The 22,794-nt window shown below is 50.3% G+C and overlaps 1 protein-coding gene across 2 annotated transcripts in view; it reads right to left on the minus strand.

Annotated features, from left to right (window-relative positions):
* Window positions 1-10,902: 10,902 nt before the first annotated feature.
* SLC36A1 (solute carrier family 36 member 1) overlaps window positions 10,903-22,794 on the minus strand; it is a 39,316-nt gene continuing 27,424 nt past the window's right edge. The window contains exons 9-11 of one of the 2 annotated variants that reach the window (XM_040995316.1): window positions 21,532-21,698; window positions 19,485-19,654; window positions 10,903-14,376 (exon numbers count right to left, since the gene is read on the minus strand). In XM_040995316.1, coding sequence (XP_040851250.1) covers window positions 14,105-14,376; window positions 19,485-19,654; window positions 21,532-21,698 — 609 coding nt within the window. In that variant the 3' untranslated portion in view covers window positions 10,903-14,104. Of the gene's footprint in view, window positions 14,377-19,225; window positions 19,655-21,531; window positions 21,699-22,794 lie in introns of those variants that run through there. The other variant, XM_040995353.1, reaches the window with a different exon arrangement.

Consider the following 22,794-nt stretch of genomic DNA (forward strand, 5'->3'; position numbering starts at 1 on the left):
GCCCTGAGCTTTCTCTGTGAAAAAGAACTCAGACCTCATGAAACTGGTTCTTTAAGCTCGAGTTTCCCAGGCACTTTTGGCCAAAGGCAGGCAGGAAGGAATTGCTCGTTTTAAAACATGCTTAGGCACTTTTCAACTTTGCTGTCTGGGCGAGTTGTCCCTCCCCTGTCCCCCAAGGACTTTTTCTTCCCTGGACACAAGGAACTTGGAACTGCTACCCAGGTCAAAGTGGAGGCGGGGAGTGGACAGCAGTGTCCAGGCGGGACCCCCTGCCCTTATCCTGACCCTCCATCCCATATGCCTGCCAATCAAGTGTTACCTGCAGTGACTCAACCCTATGCATGGAGGGTCAGTGTGGGCACATGTCTACACACATGGGTACCTGGGTGCAGTGTGTGCACACATGTGTGGAGTGTATGTAGCCAAGTGTGGTGGGAACCAGGAGCTACTGTTGCCTCCGGAGGCCTTCCCCACTCCTTCCCCTGCCCATCCCCTCTGTGGTCCACTGTCTTTTCATGTGTGTGGCTTCTGGAGACAGAAGTCGAAACGAATGGTGACACTCGCCCACAGGGTCCTGCTGTGTGGGTGGGGGTGCACCTGTGCGAGTGTTCGTGGTAGTGAGTGTGACTGTGTGTGTGAATGAGGGGGATGCCTGGCTTGGGTGGTCCTTTTGATTTTTTTTTTTTTAACAATAAAGTATCTTTTTTTTACTGTTATTTTCTGTGTCACTTAGCCTCTTTGAGGTTGGGGTTTATGGGACTACACAAGGGTCTACAGGCCCTTCCAAGCCAAGGTGCAATGGAATAGGGGCACTGGAAAAGGATCCTGGAGGTTATCAGACACAGCAGTTCCCAAACTTCAACTCCATTCTCGAGTCCTACCCCAGATCAGACCTCTGGAAGTCAGGCTGCAACACAGATGCAGCTGCAATGGCTGGAGCCTTAGTCGACTGATGGGGAAACCAAGGCTGTGAGAATGACAGTTCCCTAACCAGCAGGTAAGGCTGGGGGACTCCTGCCCCTGGTCTATACTCCTGGCACATTGTCCCAGGTCTTGGGAGGCCAGACCCCCTGCTGCTGGGCCAGCTCCACACAGCTCACCTTATGTCCCTGGTGGTGATAACTTCCCTAGGCAACCATGGCCATGTACCTGCCACCAAATTCCTAATCCACCAGGCTGAGCAGGTATGTCCAAGGAACACACCATAATGGACTGTGGCTCCAAGTCACTCGGGCTGGATTCCAGACCTGCCTTGTCACATGCTAATTATGTGGCCTTGAATAGGTCTAATTGGCCTGTTTTGTAAAGAGGGGTTTTGTGTTAAAGCAACTCAGCGGAAGCTAAAACACGCACTCTGTATTTTTGTCCTCCTGAGCTTGCACGGTCATGAACCACCCACCAGAGGGTGCTCTGGGGTTGAGATTACAGAGAAATCCCTATCTCAAGCCCCAAGGACACCGGTCCCACAAACCATGAGCAACTTTTGCAGCCTGCTGGAATGACTCTCACTACCTCCAACCCCGACTTCTACAGTGCCCCTGGCTCATCACTGACCAGGCACTGTGCCATCACTTCGCATGTCTTATCCCACCTACTCCCCACACAAACCTCACAAGGTAGTGTGTTGTTCAGTTTTTTTGTGTGCTGAGGTTTATTTTGGCTCACAGGCTTTGGACATTTACACGAAGGTGGGATAGGCCACACGGGTTCTCTGGTAAAAGTGTTCTTGCTACGAGAACCTCAAAGCAAGCCAGAAAGTACCATGGGTGCCTGTGGGTGTCTGCAACCACCAAGATTTAATCAGGGGACTCGACCCTAGGAAGCCAATCCCATCTAACCACTTCCTAACAACCTCACTTCCAGACACCGTACATTTCCATCCCTCTGCTACTTTTAAAATACAGCTTGGGGTTCAATCGCGGGCATGAAGCAGGAAGCCAGGTCATAACTTGAACAATGCCAGCTGGATATGGCTACAGACTACACAGCACAAACCAGGGTTTGAAGAGGGGATGACACAGAAGACATTTTTGAAAGCAGAATGGGCCAAAGGGTTTGTCTTACAGAGAGAAAGCAATTTGACGCCTGTCCCCAAAGCTTCTATGCATTCGGGGAGCCTCATTTCCTATCAACTTCATTCACGTGTGGGGCTTGTGTTTTCCACTGCCCCAGCCAGGAGGCCCCAGGTGGGGCATGAGAGGAGATCAGAGACATGGCCGATTCTCTCAGCAATGTGGGCTGCTGGGTCTCTGGCCTTGCCAGCCATGGGCCTGGTCTTCAGGGGCTGGGACTCCCACAAGCTTCCATCTCAGGCAGATGATGCTGGTCTGTCTCGGTCTTTCTCTGGCTCCTGTTCACTTTTCCAACGGACTCCCAACATTTGAACCATTAACATTTGCCTCTGTTGGCCTTGGCTTCTGGCTGGCTGCTGCCATGCACGCAGGAAGCCCCAGCAGTTTCTTTAACCACTCAGTTTCTGCCTGCAGCACTCCCCTTGGGCCCCCACCCCCGGCTTTTCCAAATGGCCAAGAAAGGTAACTGGTCACAGCTGATAACTAGTTACTCCTTCAGCAAACTAGTTTACCCAACTTTACATTCTCTGATGAATAGACCCCAGTTGCTGCCAGGGATCTGGGGGCTATGACCCCTTCAGCTGCTTCCTGCTGGGACGGGTTGGTGCTGCAGAATAACACCAGAGCATTCTCAGGGTTTCCTAATAGAACATGGGTATTTCCAGGTCTTCAAGCTTGAAGGCCTCTCACTGTCCAGTCCTGGATAACACTGGCTGCCAGGAAGTTATAATCCCTCCCAACTGAGAGCCTTCTGTCTTGTGAGGGTTACAGGTTAAGGCTTGGCTCTACAGCTTTAGTTGTGAAATAATCTAAGGATTAGGCTCAAGAAGTGTTGCAGAGATGAGAAAAATCTGTTACTCTGGTCAGTTACAAAAGCCCTTCATTGATAGAATCAGCACCTGGTGCTTGCTACCCACTGGCTCCTTTCCTTCACAACACACTCCCCTGGGCCTCTACATCAGGACATCTCTTACCATGCAGAATTTTAGCCCATAGTTACTTGAAAGCAGTTTTGAATTTTTGGAAACTTAAACAGTTTTTGCAACTAGAGTTGCAAATAGGTTAAGTGATTTTTCACACAACTGTATTTTTATTGAAGTATTTGCATTGTCAAATACTTGCACCAGCCTCTTTACTCAGGCTCCCTGTCTCGGGATTCTGCCCCCTAAAGGGTCTCCTGCCTCCATTTCCCTGCGTGCAAGTAGGCCCTAAGCATCCTTAGGTCTTGTGCCCATCTCTTTGGGGGAAGAGCAGGGTCCCCTTGTCACTGGCTTTTGATCATTGTTGTAATCTTGCCAAGAAATTTCCAGGCAAAAATCCAGGCACCAACCACACCAGAGTCAAGTACCGATTCCCGTCCTTTACAGCATGTCTGGCAGGCGCCTCTCCTCCACGGAGGGTGAAATGTCCAAGTTCCCCATGCGCTTGGAGAGCCACCCCAGTATCTCGTCTCCTTACTCTAACACCATTCCTAAGCCTTCCCTCTCCAGGTCTCTGACCTTACTTACCAGGCCTAGCCTGGATTACCTCTCTGAAAAGTCACATTAGCAGGACTGATCAGAGACCTCACACTCCCCCTGGTTCCCCAGGCTAACAGGACCATAAGCAGCAGCTGCACAGTTTGAAAATATCCCAAACACAAAGGCTTATGGTCATGTGTAAGCACCATAGCCCAGGTAGTCCTTACAGGGATGGAGGGACAGGACCACCATTTGCATGCAGTGTCCCTTCCAGGCAACCTCAAGAATGGGAGACGCCTTGCTGAGTCTTTATAGCTGAAGGAAACTTTGGGGATGATCAGAGCTCCCAGAATGTTCCTCGACATTCCCACCCTGCTAGAATTTGATTTCCTTGGCAGGAGCCACAGCAGAAGGGTGGCTAAGCGTGGCTAAGTGTACCTGCTCCTTCCTGCCGGCTGACCACTCTCTGAGCTCCCACAGCCCAAGGTTGTTGAATACTATTGCAGTCAGGAGGTGGCACCCACAGCAGCCCCCCCCCCCCCTGCGTCTCACTCAGACCAGGACCTAAAGATCAACCCAGGGAGACACGAGAATGGAGTATTAAGGATTCCAGAAGGGCTACCTTCCCCCTGAACTGGGATTTCCACCAGATCCCTGGAACTCAAGCACAGCATGGAACTGGCATCATGTTTTCATGACCCAAAGATCCATTTTCAGGTTGTGGAGATGAATGTCTACAGGGTCAGATCCCATTCCCCTCCCCTCCTCAGCTTCTGTCTTAAAGAAAAAAGCTTCTATCATGTTAAAAGCACGGATCTCACAGGTGAAACTGCTAGGGTAATAGCTTTGTGCTAATTTGGATCAGCTGTAACGAAACAACGAATTGAAAGATTTCTCTTTGGGAGCTAAGAAGACCACTATTTACAGCTTCGAGTCAAAAGTTTACTCCCCACACACCCCATCTGGGGGGCTCTGTGTTTTGGACCCTGAGCGTTTAGTCTGCTTATTTAGATTTGTTTCCTAGACTTGAAGCAATAAAATTCTAGGCAATCATGTACATGAAACCTGGGTTAGAAACAAACTACAGGCCCCTGGATTAGTCACCTCCATTTGATTGCAAATTCCTCTCTGTCCCTACTCAGCTTGAAGGGGCCACAGCAGCCACTGCTGCAACCCTTCGTCGGCAGCCAGGGTTTCCACAAGCCGAGGGGGGAATGAGGCGTCCGCAACTGAAAGCAGGCTAGACCTACCCCATCCCACAGCTACACACAAACTAACCAGGAACAGAGTGAAAGCCAACGGCTTTGACACGATCAAGTTAGAAAGGGCCTACGAAGAGTACAGGCAAGAACTTTACCAAATCTTGCCCCACCCCCACCCTTTCCAACAGTAACAGATCCCTTTAAATAGCTGCTTAGAATACTATTCACTTTCCTTAGCTCTCCTGTTGCTTGCTCCTCTTCCTTTGGGCAGCAAGCCTTCCTTTTTAAGAGTCGCTGCTGGCCAGTTTCAGGAGGAAGCGATGTGCCCGTCCGATTCCTCTGCCTTGCTGGCTGCTTACACGACTCGCTTTTATTCTGCCCGCTAACCTGGCTAACAAATCTCACTAAACCCGCGGTGGTCCTGACCTCAGGAGGTTTCATGCTTCTGCAGTTGCCTGATGCCTGTACCTTGCTGGCTGCCTACAGTATTACTTAGTCATTTTCTGCCCATTATCCTAACACGTCGGGAGTGTTTCGTGCTTCCGTAGTCGCCTGTATTCCTCTGCCCTCATTCCCTGCACTGTTAGCCTGACCGCGCCTTTCCCTTCTGATGCAATGCTGACTCGGCACTGGTCCCTGTTCCAGTGCCTCTTGCCACCACCCGCCCCTCCAGAGAAGATACAAGATAAAATATTTTTTGGAAGCAGGGAGTTAGAGTCCTCCTCCTAGAGAGAGAGAGAAACAATTCAGTGTCTGTCCAGGCAGCTTTTATCCAAGCGGGGAACCACATTTCCTGCCAATTTGATCCACCTGCAGAGCTTCACGCTGCCTCCTGCTGGGAGGTCTCAGGTGGATCATCACACTCACAGAGAGCAGAGCTTCGGTGTTTGTGTGCTGCCCGGGCTCCGGCCCCACCACGCAGCCAACCTCAGACCTTCCAGCTTCCATCAGACACAGCTAGCACTGGTTGTCTCTGTCCTCCTCAGGCTGCTGCTGACCTTTTCTTAATGACCTCTGAATTTGAACCTGTTCTCTTTAGAGCAACACCAGCACTTGAAGGCCTCAGCTTTTGGTCCAATTGTTACTTTGCATGCAGAAGGCTCTAGCAGTTTGTTCTCAAAAAACAGTTTCTGCCTACGGTGGGTCTGTTGTCTCCCTTTCTAGGTACAAAAAAACAGAGAAACTGTATCATTGTTAGACACTGTTAGTAACAGTTACCGGGCTGAGGAGCAACAGGGCCAGGATTCCAAGCTCCAGGCCAGCCTGACATGTGCGTTCATGAAGGAAATTTCAAAGACAGGACGCCAGCGCATTAATGAACACGCAGCAAGCGTGGTGTGGAGGGTTGAGAATAAGCCAAGCCCACCCACTCCGTGCTAGCGTGGCTATCAGCTGAGTGCTCACACCTGGGGAGGCAAGCATCTATGCAAATTTGGGGTGTGGCTCCAGGCCGCTCCTGAGACCAGCGTGGGCTTTGGGAGTCAGACCCATTTTTGTGATTTGAAACAGATGGGACAGGAGTGAAGCTGGTGCCCCACTGCAAGGAGAAATTTTTTTTTTTTCATTTCAAATTATAGTGACAAGGAAAGAGATTGTCCATTTGTTGGTTCACTCTCCAAATGGCCACACGACCGGGCCAGGACAAAACCAGGAGCCTGGAACTCCGTTTGGATCTTCCACGTGGGTGCAGGGACCCCAAGCTCTTGGGCCATCTTCCGACGCTGTTGCAGGCACATTAGTGAGTTGGAAGCACAGCAGTCCGGAGCTTCAACTGGTGCTCTTCTGTGGGATGCTGGGCCACAACGCCAGCCCCATTATTTAGCCTTTTAGGCCTCACTGTGCAAAGTGAGGATGCCACAGGCATTTCCCTCCCTGGATTAAAGCATCAGTGGAAATACTGTAAAGTGCTCAGCATGGCTGGAAAAGTGAATGCAGTGATGGTAGATGCTTCACTGTGGCTATTCAAAGGCAGGTGTCCATGCAGGACGCAGATCCCCACTTGGTTTGTTCCAGGGTCAGGGTAAAAAGACATCCCAGGTAAGGGCAGGTAGAGGCAAACATTCAAAGACTTCAGTCTTCAGGAGGGAGTTTCTACCCTCTTACCCTCCACCAAGGGTGCAGTTGGCAGTATCTGGAGATAGTACCTTGCCCGTTCTACCTCTGATCTTGCTCCCTGCCATGCAGCTGGGAATGCAGAAGATGGCCCAAGTGCTTGAACCCCTGAAACCCACATGTGAGACCCAGATGGAGTTCCAAACTCCCAACTTCAGCCAGGCCCAGCCCAGACCATTCCTGCCATTTGGGAAGTGAATCAGCAGATAAAAGATCCTTCTCCCTGTGTCCTTCCCCCTCTCCAACTATGCCTTTCAAATAAATCTGTTTTAAAAAGACAACAAAATTCATATATGCAACAACTTGAATCAAAGTCAATGGAATTGTACCCAGTGGAAGAAACCAATCTCGAAAGGATACAAGCAGCATCACTGAACGTACAGGACACCTGTGAAATATCAGAGCTATTGAGATGAACATACTGGGGGTTGCCAGGGGTCAGGGGACGTGGCAGAGCAAAGGGGCAGCATGAGGGAGTTTGTGCTGATGGCAGCCAAGCACTAGGTGCTGGTGGTGTCTACATGCTAACACTGCCCAGAGCTGTACACAAAGACACACCCACAGACCCACAAGTGAGTTCATGTAACCACTAAAGATATGTCAAGGCGAGGCTGTGTCAGGGTCAGCTTCTTGCTTTGATGAGGGACAAAAGCTTTTTATTGCAAGATGCTAGCTCTGGGGACACTGAGTAAAGTGTGTATGACTTTCCTAGACTTTTCTATTACCTTCCTAGGAATCTGTATCTCCAAATAAAAAGCAAATAAGAAAATGAAATTTTAAAAAGGGCACAATATTCAACTACTTCTCTGAAGAAGATAGACCAATGGCCAGTAAACTCATAAGAAAATACCATCACTACACATGAAGGATGAAAATCCTAGTGGGATGTCACTTCACACCTACAGCATCAACTAGATAGAAGATACAAAGACGCTCCCTTGCACCAATGAGGGAAACCCAAAGTGGTGACACACATACTTGGCATGCATTTACTTTAATACCCCACAGTGCCACTCCCAGGTATTTGTCCAAAAGGAAAACAAAACCTACACATGGATACGTCCAGCAGCTTTATTCATAATAATTAAAACCTGGAGGCAACCCTAACGTCAACTGATGAATGGAAAAAGTATGGTTCATCTATATAATGAACTGCTACTCAGGAATGAAAGAAACACATTACATGTAACAGCAAGAGGAATAGGCTAAATGAAAGAAGCCAGACACAAAGGGTTACACACTTTGCATGTATGAGACATTCTAGAAAAGTCAACACTAGAGCCAGAAAAAAGTAGATGAGTGGCTGCCCACGCTGAGGGAACAGGGATGGGATTAACTGCATAGATGCACAGGGGAATTGTGGGAGGTAAAGGAAGTATTCCAGGCCTTGAGTGGGATGGCAGTCACGGTACTGTGCATTTGTCAAACAGGGTAATTTTTGTAATACACGAACTATGCAGAGAGCGGAGACCAAACACCAAGGGTCTAACATCAAAGACACACAGTTCTTCAGTACTCACACAATGGATTGAGTAAAAGCCAACCAGCCTACATAGCAGAGTCCCAGGTTCAACTCCAGTCCTGGAAGGATGGATTGCAGCCATGAGGTAAGAATGTGAACAGGAACATCCACAGGGGGCCCAGGGCCCTGCACATAAGCAGTGAGCAGGACATGAGTGTAATCAATGGGCTCACCGCCAGCCAACAAAGGAAAACTCCCTTCTGAACCTTGGTTTTCCCCCCAACTCTGAGAAAACAACTCATAGCACTTTGCCCTCACGGCAACCCCTGAAGGCAGATTTTCCTAGAAAGCTTTGTTGTGCACCCAGTGTTGCCATTTCTAATGTGGTGGTTTGGAACAGTCTAATGAAAGCCCTCCACTCTCCAGGTCCAGAACTGATATCTATAAGGGAAACAGTATGAAAACACACATATCTACCTCCTCTTCTGGTAAAAGGCAATAGCATGTGCCCTAGGGCTCAGGAGCTAACGAGGATTTCCGTGTAATTCAGAGATTACACACAGGGGTCCTGTTTTTTTCCTCTTCCACGTGACAAGCAGAAGGGAGTGTCTTGTCCAAGTTCCCAGCCTGAAATCGGTGTCTGCATTTGTGGAAAGCGGATCATTAGGCATTGTACGAGTTTTCCTGAGAAACAGAGGTTTCAGGGACTTAGCACCCTTGCCTCGGGGCCTGGCAGTCCCGAGATCTGCACAATACACGAAGCCTCTGCCAGCCCTGGAGCAGGTGGCAAGGCTGCGGTTTTTAGCCAGATCCTCAGGAAACCCCAAGTTTTGCTCTTCAAGCTTCAGGTTAGAGGGAAGAAGCCCAGGCACATGGTAGACACTAACCCTTGACTTAAGGGCAGCTGACTGTGTTAGCCACTTTCATGAAACACCTTTCCTGGGGCCCTTGGATTGAACAGCCATGCCTTTTATGGAGGTCATTGCCCATGCACAGGGGGGTTGATTCCCATTCGCTTTTGAGAGAAGCAGGAAAAGTTTTAACAGAATAAAGGATTTTCTGTTCCCTTTCCTGGGCACTTCTCAATGCTGACAATGGTTCTCTTGTTCAGTGGTGAAAGCCAAATGCACTTCAACCTAAAACCTAATAAAGGGCCTGAGTAGAATAAGAAACAATGAGGTTTGAAAACAAAAACGCAGAAGTCAGCATTGTGGCATTGTGAGTTAAACCACTGCCAACGATGCTGGCATCCCAAACGGGGGCTGGCTCATGTTCCAGCTGTTCCACTTTTGATTCAGCTCCCTTTTAATGCACTTGAGAAAGATGCATTAGATGCAAGAGATGCTCCCAATGCTTTTGCTCCTGCCAGTACATGGAGACCCAGATGAAGTTCCTGCCTGATTCCTGCCTTCGGCCTGTATATTGTACCCATCAATTGGCTTACACCACTGAGTCCTTACAGAGAAGTAGAACAAACAAGACTGAATCAGCAGATTGAAGATCTGTCAGTCCTATGCCTTTCAAACAAACAAACAAAACAAGAGAAACAGAGAGGGAGGGGTGGCATTGTAGTCTGAAGTGCTGGCATCTCACATGGTTGCCAGGTGCGTCCTGGCTGCTCCACTTTGGCCCAGCCCTCTGCTGACGTGCCTGAGAAGGCAGCAGAGGATGATCCAAGTGCTTGGCTTTCTGCACCCACGTGGGAGATTTGGAAGCTCTTGCTTCCGGTGTAGTGTTAAACACACACACTGATATCACAAAAAGGGAGCTTCTTCTGGCCAAGCCCCAGCTGTTGCCGCCATTCGGTGGGTGAACAGGTGGATGCAAGGCAGCTCTCTAACTTGCCTTTCAAATAAATAAATCTGTTTCTATAAAAGAATGCAGATTGCAACCTCTCACAAATACAAAATAAAATTATTTTATTGAAAGGGAAAAGTTTTAACACATGACCCATGTGCAAGAAGCAAAAGAAGACCCTCCACAAGCTCTGGCAAGATCCACACCTTTACAGTCATGCTGGAAGTACCACCCATGTAGGCATGTGGCACACGTGGTACTGCTGGGTGCTTAGGACCTGCCAGTGACAGCTTTCGTTCCTCTGAGTCACACACCCAATGCCATGTTCTTCAATCATCACCTGATTTTATTGTTCACCAAAAGAAAACAGCTTCCCAGCACCTTCTTTGTGAGCAAGAACACCGATGAAAACAGCCACACCAACACCCCTCCCCTTCGCCCACCAGCTCCCACTGCCACACCTCCCTTACCCCGGGAGCCTCCTTTTAGCACCATTAGTGTCCTCTGGCCAGGGAATGACTAGGGTAGTGCAAAGGAAATGGAAGAAATGGAGCAGGTTGAGGCTGTCAGAGCCAACAGCCTCACAACCAGCAGGACCAGAGGGCCTGAGGAGAGTTCTGACCGTGACATCAAACACAAACCACGTGCCTCTTTTCTAATGGTCCTGGAGCTCCATAATGCACTTTGGAAAATTAAATTAGAAGGCAGACTTGAAGTCACCTTCCTAATTACTAACTACTGCCACATGACCCCATGTCTCCTCCTGCAGGAAGCAGCGCTTTGTTCCCACAGGGGCCAAAGCCGAGCCTGCCTGGTCGTCTCCTTGGCTATCAAGTAAAACCCCTGGCACGGACCCCTCTGCTGTGCGTAGTAAGTACAGAGAGCTGTAAACAGACATACACTGAGATTTCTTTTTTGCACTTCCCCAAAATATGAGGTGAGCATGTAGTGTTAAACACATCCACTGATATTATAGGAAGTGAGCAACAGGAAGGTAAGAGAACAGTGGGGGGAGGGGCGGGGGACAGCTTTTCTAGTATCCCTGCTTGGGAGCAGCAATTTATCACTAACCATGAGAACCCTATCTTCCATGAGGGTAAAGGGGCTAGTGAGCACCGGCAAGCAAGTGTGGCCGAGGGGAGCTGGGCAGGGGTGCAGGCTGGGCTAAGTCACACCTAGTCGGATGAAGGGCTCCCAGCAGCTGGACAGCTGCACAATCTACATGATACCACTTGTGTGGGTGACAACTCCCAGGCAAAGTGGATGACAATGCCAGGTCATCCCTTCTCAGCCGCCTGCCCCCAACGGCAGTGTTTGCAGAGGGGGAAGCAGGACAAGGCTCTGAGAAGGCTCCTTCTGGGCTCATGGAAATGTGCGGCTGAACTGGGTATGGGGACACAGGGTGCAGCAGTGCCTGCCCGGAAACCCCACAGTTAGCCTCCAGTCCGGCAGACACTGCCCCACAGTGCGGAGCCTCCACTGTGTGGCTCTGTGATCAGGCATCTACTCAGCCTGGTGCTTTCTCACCAGGGGTCAGGGGGCAGGGCACAGACAAGGGCTGGGAAGCTGGCACCCAAACAGCCATGGCTACATGAGGCGGGCTTCTCAGACTCCTAAAGCCGTGGGGATCGCGCCCCAGCAGAGACTCCAGGGTTGTTTGTAGAGGAAAAGAGATGTTGCAAGCCATGCAGCTGCTCAGCCAGGCTGCCGGGGCGACAGGCACACAGGAAAGTTGGCAGGCACTACCATGCCGAGCCAGCTTGCAGCGAGCCCAAGCCTGGAGACACCTCTCCCACATGCCATGCTCTTGGGGCTCGGTGTCTTGAAGCACTCTGCTGAGAACTGCAGAACCCCAGCACTCTGCTGCCTAGTCCCCAGGAGCCAGCATCTCAGCCCTCGTGCAGGCAGAACTGCTTCCAGCAACTCCAAGTACACGGACACTCCAAGAGAAGCTCCGGGCAAGCCCCAAGCCTGGACTCCCAACCACAGCACACACCTTCCAACCATAGGCAGATTCCAGGGCAGCTGGGGACAACAGCAAGGCTGGCAGCTGAGCTGCCAGAGCCCAAGCTTGGAAGATGACAGCCTCTGAGCCCCCTCTGGTAACCTCTGAGCTGGAGATGTCAGATGGCGGGGTCTCCATGAATCCCTGCAAGACTCTGGGTCCCACAAGAGCACCTGTTAGAAAGCAGAGACCATGGAGAGCCGGAAAGCGCTATTCTACAGAAAAACAAGGCCAGTGACTGCCCAGGGAAGTAAGACATCAGGTAGGTTAGGAGCTGCTGCCTTCACAGGCAACTGCTTTTCCTGCCCTCACCCCGGGAAGTCAGCTCTACTGACTTTGCGATAGAAGAAAAAGAAAAAGCTGGGGCCATGAGGGCAGGGCCCAGCCCCGATGAGCTTTGGTGAAGACACAAGAACAAAACCCGGACAGGCACCTGCCGCTTCTCCCTTAACTGACAGGAGGAGAAGGGCTGCAAGGGCGGGGGGGCGGGGGGGTGAGGGGTTGTGAAGGCCTGGAGACAAAATGAGGCAGAGAACCTGCCCTGCCTGCCGTGCTTTCGCCCACATTGCTGACAACGGGGCTCACAGAACGTGTCTGCCTTACACTCGCAGGGAAGACGCGGCCCAAGGCAAGGCAATGGATCCCCTTTCCCTTCTACCCTCTGCAGGCGGACCTGGAGGTGACACTGAGGGAGGCCAGTGGGGGAAGCTCAGGGGTCACCGTTAGTGCTCAGTGACTCCTTTCCAGGCCAGGTCACAGAGGCAGCACGGGGTCCCTTCCCTTGTCCCTAGTGCTTGTAAACAAATGAGCAACACACAGCATCAGACCTCTATGGATCGCACTTCCAACTCCAAGCACACACCTGGCCACTGCAGGTGTCTTCCCACCACAATGGGGGCAACGGAATACTGCGACCCCTTTGGGTTGTCTGGGGTGGAGGCTGAGAAACAGGCTTGGATGCACACAAATACCACATGAGGAGCCTCCCCTACAGACATGCCTTGGCGCCACCATCCTTCTACTGGCCCCAGGTCCTTCCTGAGATCTGCAGTATCTTCACAAGATGAAAGCCAGATGCTCAATGAGGGTGTGGGGGTGGGGACATAGCACAAGCCTCTCCCACCCGCCCCAAGCAGCTGATCCTGAGTCAGAGCTCCAGATCTCCAGCAGGGGGCGCTGAGGACCCACAATGACGCTCCCTGGAGCAGGAGAGGCTGGGTAAGGTTTCACAACGGAAGCAAGTCATTCCTTGTGACTTAGATTTACAGTTAAGAGTCTAAAAACCAAGAGCTACACTTTAAATACGATGTTAATGCTTTCCACTGAGGCAGCACTTTGTCTTTTAAGAGCTAAAGCAAATCAGAATCCAGTATTGTGTCCCACCTGGAGGGATCCAAGAGAAGGTCTCTGCACCAGGGGTCGCAGCGGGACACACACACACACACAGAGGGAGGGTCAAGGCCCCATCCTTGGGGCGCAGGTTTGCAAGCCCTGGGCAGGTGCAAGCACCCCACGGATACTTGGGCAGGAAGGAAAATTCTGAGGAACAGTATCTAGGAGACAGATGAGGGAGAGTCCTTGTTTCACAAGGAGACATCCCACTTAGATAATCTAGGCCTGGCCTAGCAAAGGAGAAAACATGAGGTCAGGGCCACTACATCCTGAAATAAAGTGAGCTGTGCAGTCACCCGGGTGAGGCTGGTCAGGGCGGGGGAATGATGAGGGCAGAGCGGAAAAGTTCTGAGTTAAAACAAGTACAAATGAACAGTGACAGCACTGCTACTAGTGGTACCTCCCACGTGTCTGCCTACCCACCTTGCCCCTGCCTTCAGTCTTACCTGGCCTAGGGTACCCAGGCACCAGGCAGAGTGGTGCCCAGTAAGCAATCCTGCCCTTCCCCCACCAGAGCCTGGCCCATCCCTAAGGATCAGGGACGGGTGCTGGGGGACACACAGCAGTGGAGGGGAGCAGGTACCGAGAAGACACCCGGATCACTATGCAAAGGCACTGGTGGCGTTGACGATGATGGGAATGTTGCTCGGCTGGATCAGCTCGTAGAGGGCCTCATAAGTCCCTACCACAAAGCCCGTGAAGCCCAGGATGCTGATCAGCGCGTCCTTGGCAATGGTGAGGGGGTTCAGGCCCTCGGAGTAAAAGGTGGTGATCTCCAGGAGGGGCGGGATGATGAGGGCCAGGGCGCTGCTGCTCACGGAGCCCACCAGGGAGATGACCAGGTCCAGGCGGGGGATGAGGATGGCCAGGACACCTGCAGGGAGAGAGGACACAATGTTCTGATTCTAGAAGCCAGAAGAGACCCTCTCAGGGACCCATAAATTCCCCATCTATGCTTCTTCCAGCATGGAGAGCTCGAGATACACTTGGACAAGACCTGGTCTGATCTCTGGGTCTGGGTCTGGGTCTGAGTCCTGAACCCCTGGAAGTGGAAGATCAGCAGGGCTTCACTGCATGGTCAGCAGAACTGGAATAGGGTCCCAGAAAACTTGACATTCAGACTTTCCTGCCTCAGTGCCTAACATCCATCCTTCTGAGGAATGGTACCCAGATGACATTCAGAGACAGTCTCTACCCAGTGAAGTTGGGGGTGGGGCTGCAGAGAGCAGGAGAGCCAGACAAATACTTCATAAAGATACAGCAGCAACTTAGACCCCTAGATCTTTATTCTGTGAGTTATAGCCGCCCCCCCAATCCCCCAGAGAGAGACAATCAGGAAGGTAGAGAGCTCAAGAAGCAGCCAATGGAAACACCCCTTCCCCCACTCCTTCCACACAGAAAAGAGGAAGACCACACATCCCAGCTGCGGGTGCTCCTCTCAGCAGAGCCTGGCTGCTGCACGGACAGAGGGGGCTGCTGAGGACAATCTAAAGTAGACCCCACGATTAGCCAAGAGGGCTCCAGGGGCATTGCTAAAGGCCTTCCTCTGGGGTTGGGAGACCTCTGGTCTTGTAACTGCTGAAGCAATGCAGAGTCAACCGTCAACTTCAGAGAAGGAACTCTGGGATTCTGGAGCCTGTGGGTTTTACATCAGCAAAAGATGAATTAAGCACAAGAGACGAGAAGTGCACTTAAAAGAACAAACAGAAACACCTGGAACATCCACAAGTCCTGCAGCAGGAAGCTCTTTCTGTGGTTTTATTGCAATCGATGCTGGTAAAACCCACTGTACTACTTTCAAAAGTCTAGAAACTTGCCTTTAAAATTAACCATGGTCTTACACAAATAATTTGATTTAGAGAGGTCACACACAGAAAAAATACTAAAGCAAGAGGAACAACCTACACGTTAAACATTAGAGAAATAAATACTGAGCCTGGGGTGGTAGCCTAGCAGCTAAATCCTTGCCTTGCATGCACCAGGATCCCAGATAGGCACGGGTTCAAATCCCATGGGCCTTGCTTCCCTTCCAGCTCCCTGCCTGTGGCCTGGGAAAGCAGTCGAGGACGGCCCAGAGCCTTGGGATCCTGCACCTGCGAGGGAGACCTGGAAGAAGCTCCTGGCTCCTGGCTTCAGATTGGCTAAGTCCTGGCTGTTGTGGCTGCTGAATCAACAGATGGAAGATCTTCCTTTTTTCCTCTCCTCCTCTCTGTATATCTGACTTTGTAATAAAAAAAAAAAATCTTAAAAAAAAAAAGTAAATACCATCCACCCACACAGAATAGTAGTCTTAAGAATATTAAGGAAGGATATGTATACACATGACATAACATGAGATTAAATGTGGGAGACAAAGTTATTGTGATTGTAGTGATTGTTACAATGTACATAGGAGGAATGAGAGAAGACAAAATGCAGAAGAAACCTGTTTTGCTAAGTGGGATATTGGGAATTTCTTATTTCCAAATGTAATTACATTAACAATTTTTTAGAGCAGTGTCTTTGTAGAGACGTAAGGACTGACTTAAAATATTAGAATCACAGAATTCTGGAATTGGGAGAAACTGCGCGGATCAGGTGCAGCTGCCCTTCCTCTCAGCTGAGAACGCTGTGGCCTGGTGGGGGTCCCTGAGGCAGGTAGGGGGGCACAGCTCGGGACAGACACTGCCCTTCTTCCCAGGAGCTGCACCATGGAGAAGCGAGCAAGGCCAGAGATCCTGAGAAACCGCTGAGTTTGGACCAGGAGGCTTCCCGCTCTAAGAAGCCTGAGCCCTTGGCATGTCCTGTCATGCACACCTGGCCTCTTGGTGGATACAGTCTGACACTGTATCTTCAATGACAGGTTTCCGAAATTCTCAAAATCTAACTTGAAGTAAAATGTTGCGCGCGACAAATGCCAAACAGAATTAGTAAGAGACATCGAAAGGCCAAGTTAATGCCTTGAGAAATTGGGAACAAAAAATTTTCTCTTAAGTCTTGGTACTCTCCCAGGGAGAGCGAGATCACCGCTCCCAGCACCCAGCTGCCAGCCTCTGCTCTGCGCAAGTTCCAGGCCTGCTGAACCCACATTTCCACACTAGGGGCTGGAGGGAAATACAGTCCTAACACAATAAAAACCACTTTCTAAACTGCTTTTTTTTAAAAAATTAATTAATTACATTGCATTATGTGACACAGTTTCATAGGCTCTGGGATTCCCCTGACCCCTCCCCGTACCCTCCCCCATGGTGGATTCCTCCACCTTGTTGAAGTATTACATAAACTGCTTGTCTTCCCTCCCCGCCTCCTCAACAGTCTGCAACTGGTCACCAAAGAGCAGGCATCAACCACAGCAAAGTGGGGTGTGTGGGAGAGCAGTGAGACAGTTCAGTTCCAAGGAGGAAAAAAAATGAGACTGCACCAAATCCTCCAGTTCCTCCTGGATGTAGTTGGGAGAGAAGACAGGAGAAAACCAGAGACCTCGATGTAGCAAACTGCTGTTAAGATAACAGGTACAAGTGAAAGTAACCAGTGACATCAAATATCTAAATTCATAGAGCAGCCTGCGCTGAAAGGCCAAACGGACATGGAGCACCTCACAAACTCCCACACACACAGCAGCTGGTGCTGCTAAGCGCCTCCCTTGTTCCCACAATCACTTCGGAGAAGGTGCGAGAAGCCAAAGCGCATCTCTTCTCAGAGATGAAAAGGCTGCCTTTTTGAACAAGACACCGCAGCAAGGCTCAGCCATTACAGATCCCAGCAGGGGGAACGCAGGCACTGCCGTCTGCCCTTCAGAAGCTGCCGTTCAGCATCCTTCCCTGGGAGGGAGACCCACAGATAGGACTGGGGAAAGGGGAGCAAAACCGAGAGGCATCCAAAGATAGCACAAGATCCATGAATCAGACTGCAGTCTGGCTGGGGGCGGGGGTGTGCGACAGAAAAAAACCCCGGCAGGAAGCAAGACATATGTTGCAGGGAAGCTGAGCCAGGCTGGGCAGGCAGGCGCGGTATGTCTGCCCCAGTTCTGGTGGGCAGGGACTGGCAGCCACAGAGCATTTCACCTAGACAGACCTACTTTTTCTTTTTCTCTCTCTTTTTTTTTTTAATTTGAAAGGCAGAGTTACAGAAAGGGAGAGAGGGCGGGGGAGGGAGAGATTTCATTTTGCAAAGCTGCAACGGTCAGGGCTGGGCCAGGCTTAAACCAGGAGCCGGGAATTCCATCTGGGTCCCTCAACCTCCCACCCCAGGCACATGAGCAGGGAGTTGAACTGAAAGTAGGGCAGTCAAGACGTGAACTGGTGTTCAAAATGGAATTCCAGCTTCACAGGTAGCGGTTCCATCTGCTATACCACAACACTGGCCCTGACCTACTTTTTTTTTTTTTTTTAGAAAACCCACTTTGGATTTAAGAAAAAAGAAAAGCAGCTTATTTAACTGTCCCCATATTCTTTTCCAATGCTCTTCAGGTTCAACGATTTAGTCTTTGGAGTTCACATTATGAATAGTGTGTAAGCTTTTTCCTCATGTTAGCTGAACACTAATATATTTCACATGTACTTGAATCAAGGCATGCAGAGTTGCTGCCAGACAACAGGATGAACACATTAAGTCAGCTTACTGGAAGCAAGATAGATCATATTCTTTCCCTTCCAGTCACATGGAACAGCATCTGGCTTTCCACAGCCCCGAACTGGTTGCTACACAGGCTGTTTCTGTAAGTCAGTCTAGAAGAGGGCCTGCAGTCTGCCAAACAGAAGCTACACCCAGGAGCCAGGGTCACGGGTGCCATCAGCTCTCCGGAGCTGCCCGCCTCTGCTCCACTCCTGCAGGAAGCCCTTGGGAGGACTGAGCTGCACAGTACCGGAGCCAGGCCAGGGAAAGGCCTGCACTGCATCAGGGCCGGTGCGCTCCTCCCCGCGAGATCCCGGATGCTGCGCTTCCACCCACTGTCCTCAACTAAGGTAAGGAGGGGAACCGCAGGCGGCTCGGCGGTAGCTTCTGGGACAGGAGTCCGCTCCGCACGCTGGCCTGGTTGGGTGAAGAGAATGGACGGCCTCTTGCTCCCCTTGCCCTCCACTGACAGTCGTCCAAGAAATCCACCAGCAACCTCCCAGACTGCACTCAGATGCTCTGGGCACAGTCACAGTTTTCATCCCTAAAACATCCAATGCTGGTTCCATTAAAGGAAGAAAACAATCACACAGACCCATCTTTACTTCACAATTAAAATCTCCTGGGGAAATCCGAGTATAATAAGCCAAGAGGTACCTGTCCAAAAAGAATGAATTTAAAAAAAAGAAAAAAAAAAAAAAAGAAAGAAAGAAGCAGCAGCAAAATATAACTGAAGAAAAATCTACGCTTGCAATATTTCAGTTAGGAAAACAATTGAAATTCCTTCAGAAATTGAACTTTTAGCTTATCAATGCATTGAAGTGGCCAGAAGAGTTTTTTACTATTTTCATTTGTCAGTTTCAACCAGTATCAAATAGGGTAATATCCTGTCTTTCAGGTCATATTACTTGGCATGAGGTCAGGGAAGGAATTGTAATAAAATATAAAATGAGAAATGGGTTAATTGATAGACATTCTCTAAGACACCTATTTAGCAAGCCTGATAAGAAATTCTCATACTGGAAAAAACATCTATTTGAAAACAAATACGCACCCCCACCAAATACCCATACTCGTTATATATGTGGGCAAAAGGGCTTTTACCCCTTACCTTAATTTCTTTGGGATAGTAATCTGAATTAGGACTGTCTCCACGGAAAGTTCTATCAAGCTATGTTGATTAGTATGTGTTGATTAGCATGTATCATTAATTCACTTTATGGCTGCATATGTTTCACCTGAAAGTAAGATAAAACGCCTGGCTTCCTGCCTATATGTCAAGATGGTGTCACCCCAATACACACACACACTCTTTTTCTCATGTATGCCCTGGGGACCGGGAGCCCCTTAAGGAGAAAAGACAAAGCAATGATTTCGTCTTCTACTCACATGTCAGACAGACCATCACTGTGCGTACAAACAGGTCCACCACCAACTCGCAGTGCTCGGGCACTCGTGACACGAAGAAGGGGATGATGATCTCGGCTGGGACATAGAACTGGATCGCGTAGGTGAAGAAGATCCCGATGGAGTAGAGCAGTTTAACCGACTGGTACAACCTGCCAAGACAGCCAGCACGCATTCAGAAGCCTTCCCAGCACCCGTAGGCATGATGGAGCCAGCACACCCCAGCATGCTGCCAAGGCCTGCATCACCTTACACATACACCTGCTCTTCAGCTCCACAGGTTCATACCATTTCCCTCACAGACGCATTTGCATATGTGCTTGGAAACTTATGCTCGGAAGACTCCACTTGTGACATTGTTTAAGAAGGAATGACTAAAAAGCAATTTACATGCTAATCAGAGGGAAACCCTTCAAAACGAATCATGGTGTCCCCATAGAGCTCTTAAATAAATCTATCAAGTGAAAAAATCATGGTGCGTACACAGCTACAATCTATCTATAAAACAGGGACAAGATGTTTAGCATAGCAGTAAGGATGCAGTTCAAAATATGCACGATCGGGCCCGGCGCGGTGGCGCAAGTGGTTAAAGGTCCTCGCCTTGCACGCCCGGGATCCCATATGGGCGCCGGTTCTAATCCCGGCAGCCCTGCTTCCCTTCCAGCTCCCTGCCTGTGGCCTGGGAAAGCAGTCGAGGACGGCCCAAAGCTTTGGGAACCTGCACCCGTGTGGGAGACCCGGAAGAGGCTCCTGGCTTCGGATCGGCATAGTATCGGCCCGTTGCGCTCACTTGGGGAGTGAATCATCGGATGATTCGGATAGAAGATCTTCCTCTCTGTCTCTCCTCTCTGTATATCCGCCTTTCCAATGAAAAAATAATAAAAATAAATCTTTCAAAATATGCACGATCCACCTGGAGCGTCAGGGTTTGAAACCCCATTCTGGTCCTTCATTCCTGCTTCTTTGTGCTAATTCAGACCTTGGGTGGTGGAGAGGGCACAGATTCAAGTAATCGGATTTTTTGCCACTCATGTTGGAGTGTGTTCCTGGTCCCCAACTGCAGTCCTGGCCCAGCCCTGACTATTGTGGGCATTTGGGGAATACCTCAGTGAGTGAAAACTGCTTCTCAAATAAAATGAAATAAAAGAAAGAAAAAAAAATCTCTCCACCCTCTTCCTCCAATTTTCAGAGACACTAAACATCTCAGAAAGAAACATCAATACACAAGAATGTGGTCGGCTGTGGAAATCAGAACACTGAGGCTACAGAGATGGTTGGGTGAAAGCTCAGCATCCCCTCTATTTCTCTGGAACATTCTGAACCTCTGTCATGGACTCCAGGCTTATATCCCTTGAAAACTAAAATGGACAAGCCAGCTAGCCTGTTTCTATGCTTCCCATCCAATTCCATCTGTTCTCCAGAACCGAACAGGGCCTGTTCAGGACTAACGGCAGGAGCGCGCTGCATCTTTGCGCCCCACTGTGTCTGCCCTCTCTTCCTCATGATTCACTCCCCAGGACACTGCTGATTCCCCAGGCCAGCAAGGGATATCCCTACCATCACCTCGGTAGAGAACAGTCGGGGACTGATGAGTTTCTAATCTTCAAGACACACTGTGGCCGAGAACACACCCCCTGGAAAGTCTACCTTCTTGGGGAGCACCTCAGCAAGACTCAGGGCTTCCTCATGACATATTCACCAATGAAAGAGGGGCACAAAGGACTCCCCACAACCTGGGCTCTATAACCATGGCCCAACTGTGCATTAAGCCTGTGCCTGCCAAAGCAAACACTTAGGCCCCTTGGGCTCAGGGCTCTCCAGGAGAAATGGCTTATTTGTCAGCCAGTCAACCCGGACTCAGAAGAACTGTCTGTGCATAGAGTGTAGTTCAGGGTAGCTGATACGTGGTGACAGGGCCTGGGGTGGTGGTGGGCTGAATGAAGAGACAAGCTAGAGAAATGACCCACATTCTGACTCACCAAGTTTTAAAAATGCCCACTGCCCCAGGTCTCCAGCCTCCCTGACGTACCAGCAGTTGGGCAGGTTGAGGGTGATGCTGCCTTGGATTTTAGCTCCAAACTGCAGGTAGCCCAGGCACCCCAGGCTGATGTAGAGGGTGGTGACGATGGCCATCCCTGTGTACAGGATGACTGGAAATTTCCGGGGATCCTTCATTTTATTTTCAAGGGGCAGAACCTACGAGACAGGAGTGAAAAACAGAAAGCACGGGGGGGGGGGGTGGGAAGGCATAATTAAGCGACATAAGACAAAGCAAAAAACCAACCAACCAACCAACCAACCAACCAACCAACCAACAAACACCACAGCCTAAGGGGAAGAAAAAATAACTTCTTCATCCACAGAACTCCCTGTACCTGTGCACTCTTCACCATACAAACTGATTGTTGATTTCAACAGCAGTTGTATGGTCAGGACCCCCTGCCTCAACAGAAAAACCTGAGGTCAGGGTGGGCAGGACTACAGCCCAGGACCCCAGGTCCAGGCTGGCTCTGTGCTGCTGCCCTCTGTGGGCTGGGAGCATCCCGTCCTTGGCACTGCATGCATGGAGACCAACAGGCCTTCTGCAGCACTGCCCACCTGGTATCTGGCCCAGGCTGCAGCTCCCTGCTAATCTGAGTAAGAACGGGACATGTAGGTGAGGAAGAACTCTCTCCAACACTCAGAAACTTCTCCACAGCGACAGGCACCAGCAGTGTCAATTAAACCTGAGTGACAGGCATCCTGCCTTCACAGAGGCTCCCTGACTTCACACATCATCTCGAGAACAGGGTGCTTCACTAGGCCCTGTTTCCACATCCCCACTTCAAGCCAGTGCCCTCTGCTGCCTCCTGGGTCCCAATGGTGGCCACACTTTAATCCTGGTGAAGCAAAGGCAAGGCCTCTTAGGTGAGTTCATTTAGGAACTGGGGTACAGCAAAGAAGACCTGGGGACAGATGTCCCAATCTGCTGTCAGCTGAATCTGGTACAGTGACACCAGTCAGTCTCTCACTGCCCCACACACTGTCTTTTGCTCTCGTTACAACATTCACTTCCCACCTACGGCCATGAGGCACCAGAGGCTCGTGTTCTTGCTGCAGGCCCAGCACCCTGGAAGGAGTCCAGAGCTCTGCCCTTGCTTCTGGCCCTAGCACCCCCATCCTCTCCAGGGTCTCAAGCTTCAGCTGACTCACACCCAAGGGAGAAGCTGCTTCTAAATTCGTCCATCAGCTTCTCCTTACACAGGAGTACCATGAGGTGGGGGGCAGGGAGCCCTCCCCTTGGTGTCCCATC

The sequence above is a fragment of the Ochotona curzoniae genome, unplaced genomic scaffold (assembly GCF_017591425.1).
Source record: "Ochotona curzoniae isolate NIBS_2020 unplaced genomic scaffold, NIBS_Ocur_1.0 contig_1, whole genome shotgun sequence".
In the NCBI taxonomy this organism is placed as follows: Eukaryota; Metazoa; Chordata; class Mammalia; order Lagomorpha; family Ochotonidae; genus Ochotona; species Ochotona curzoniae.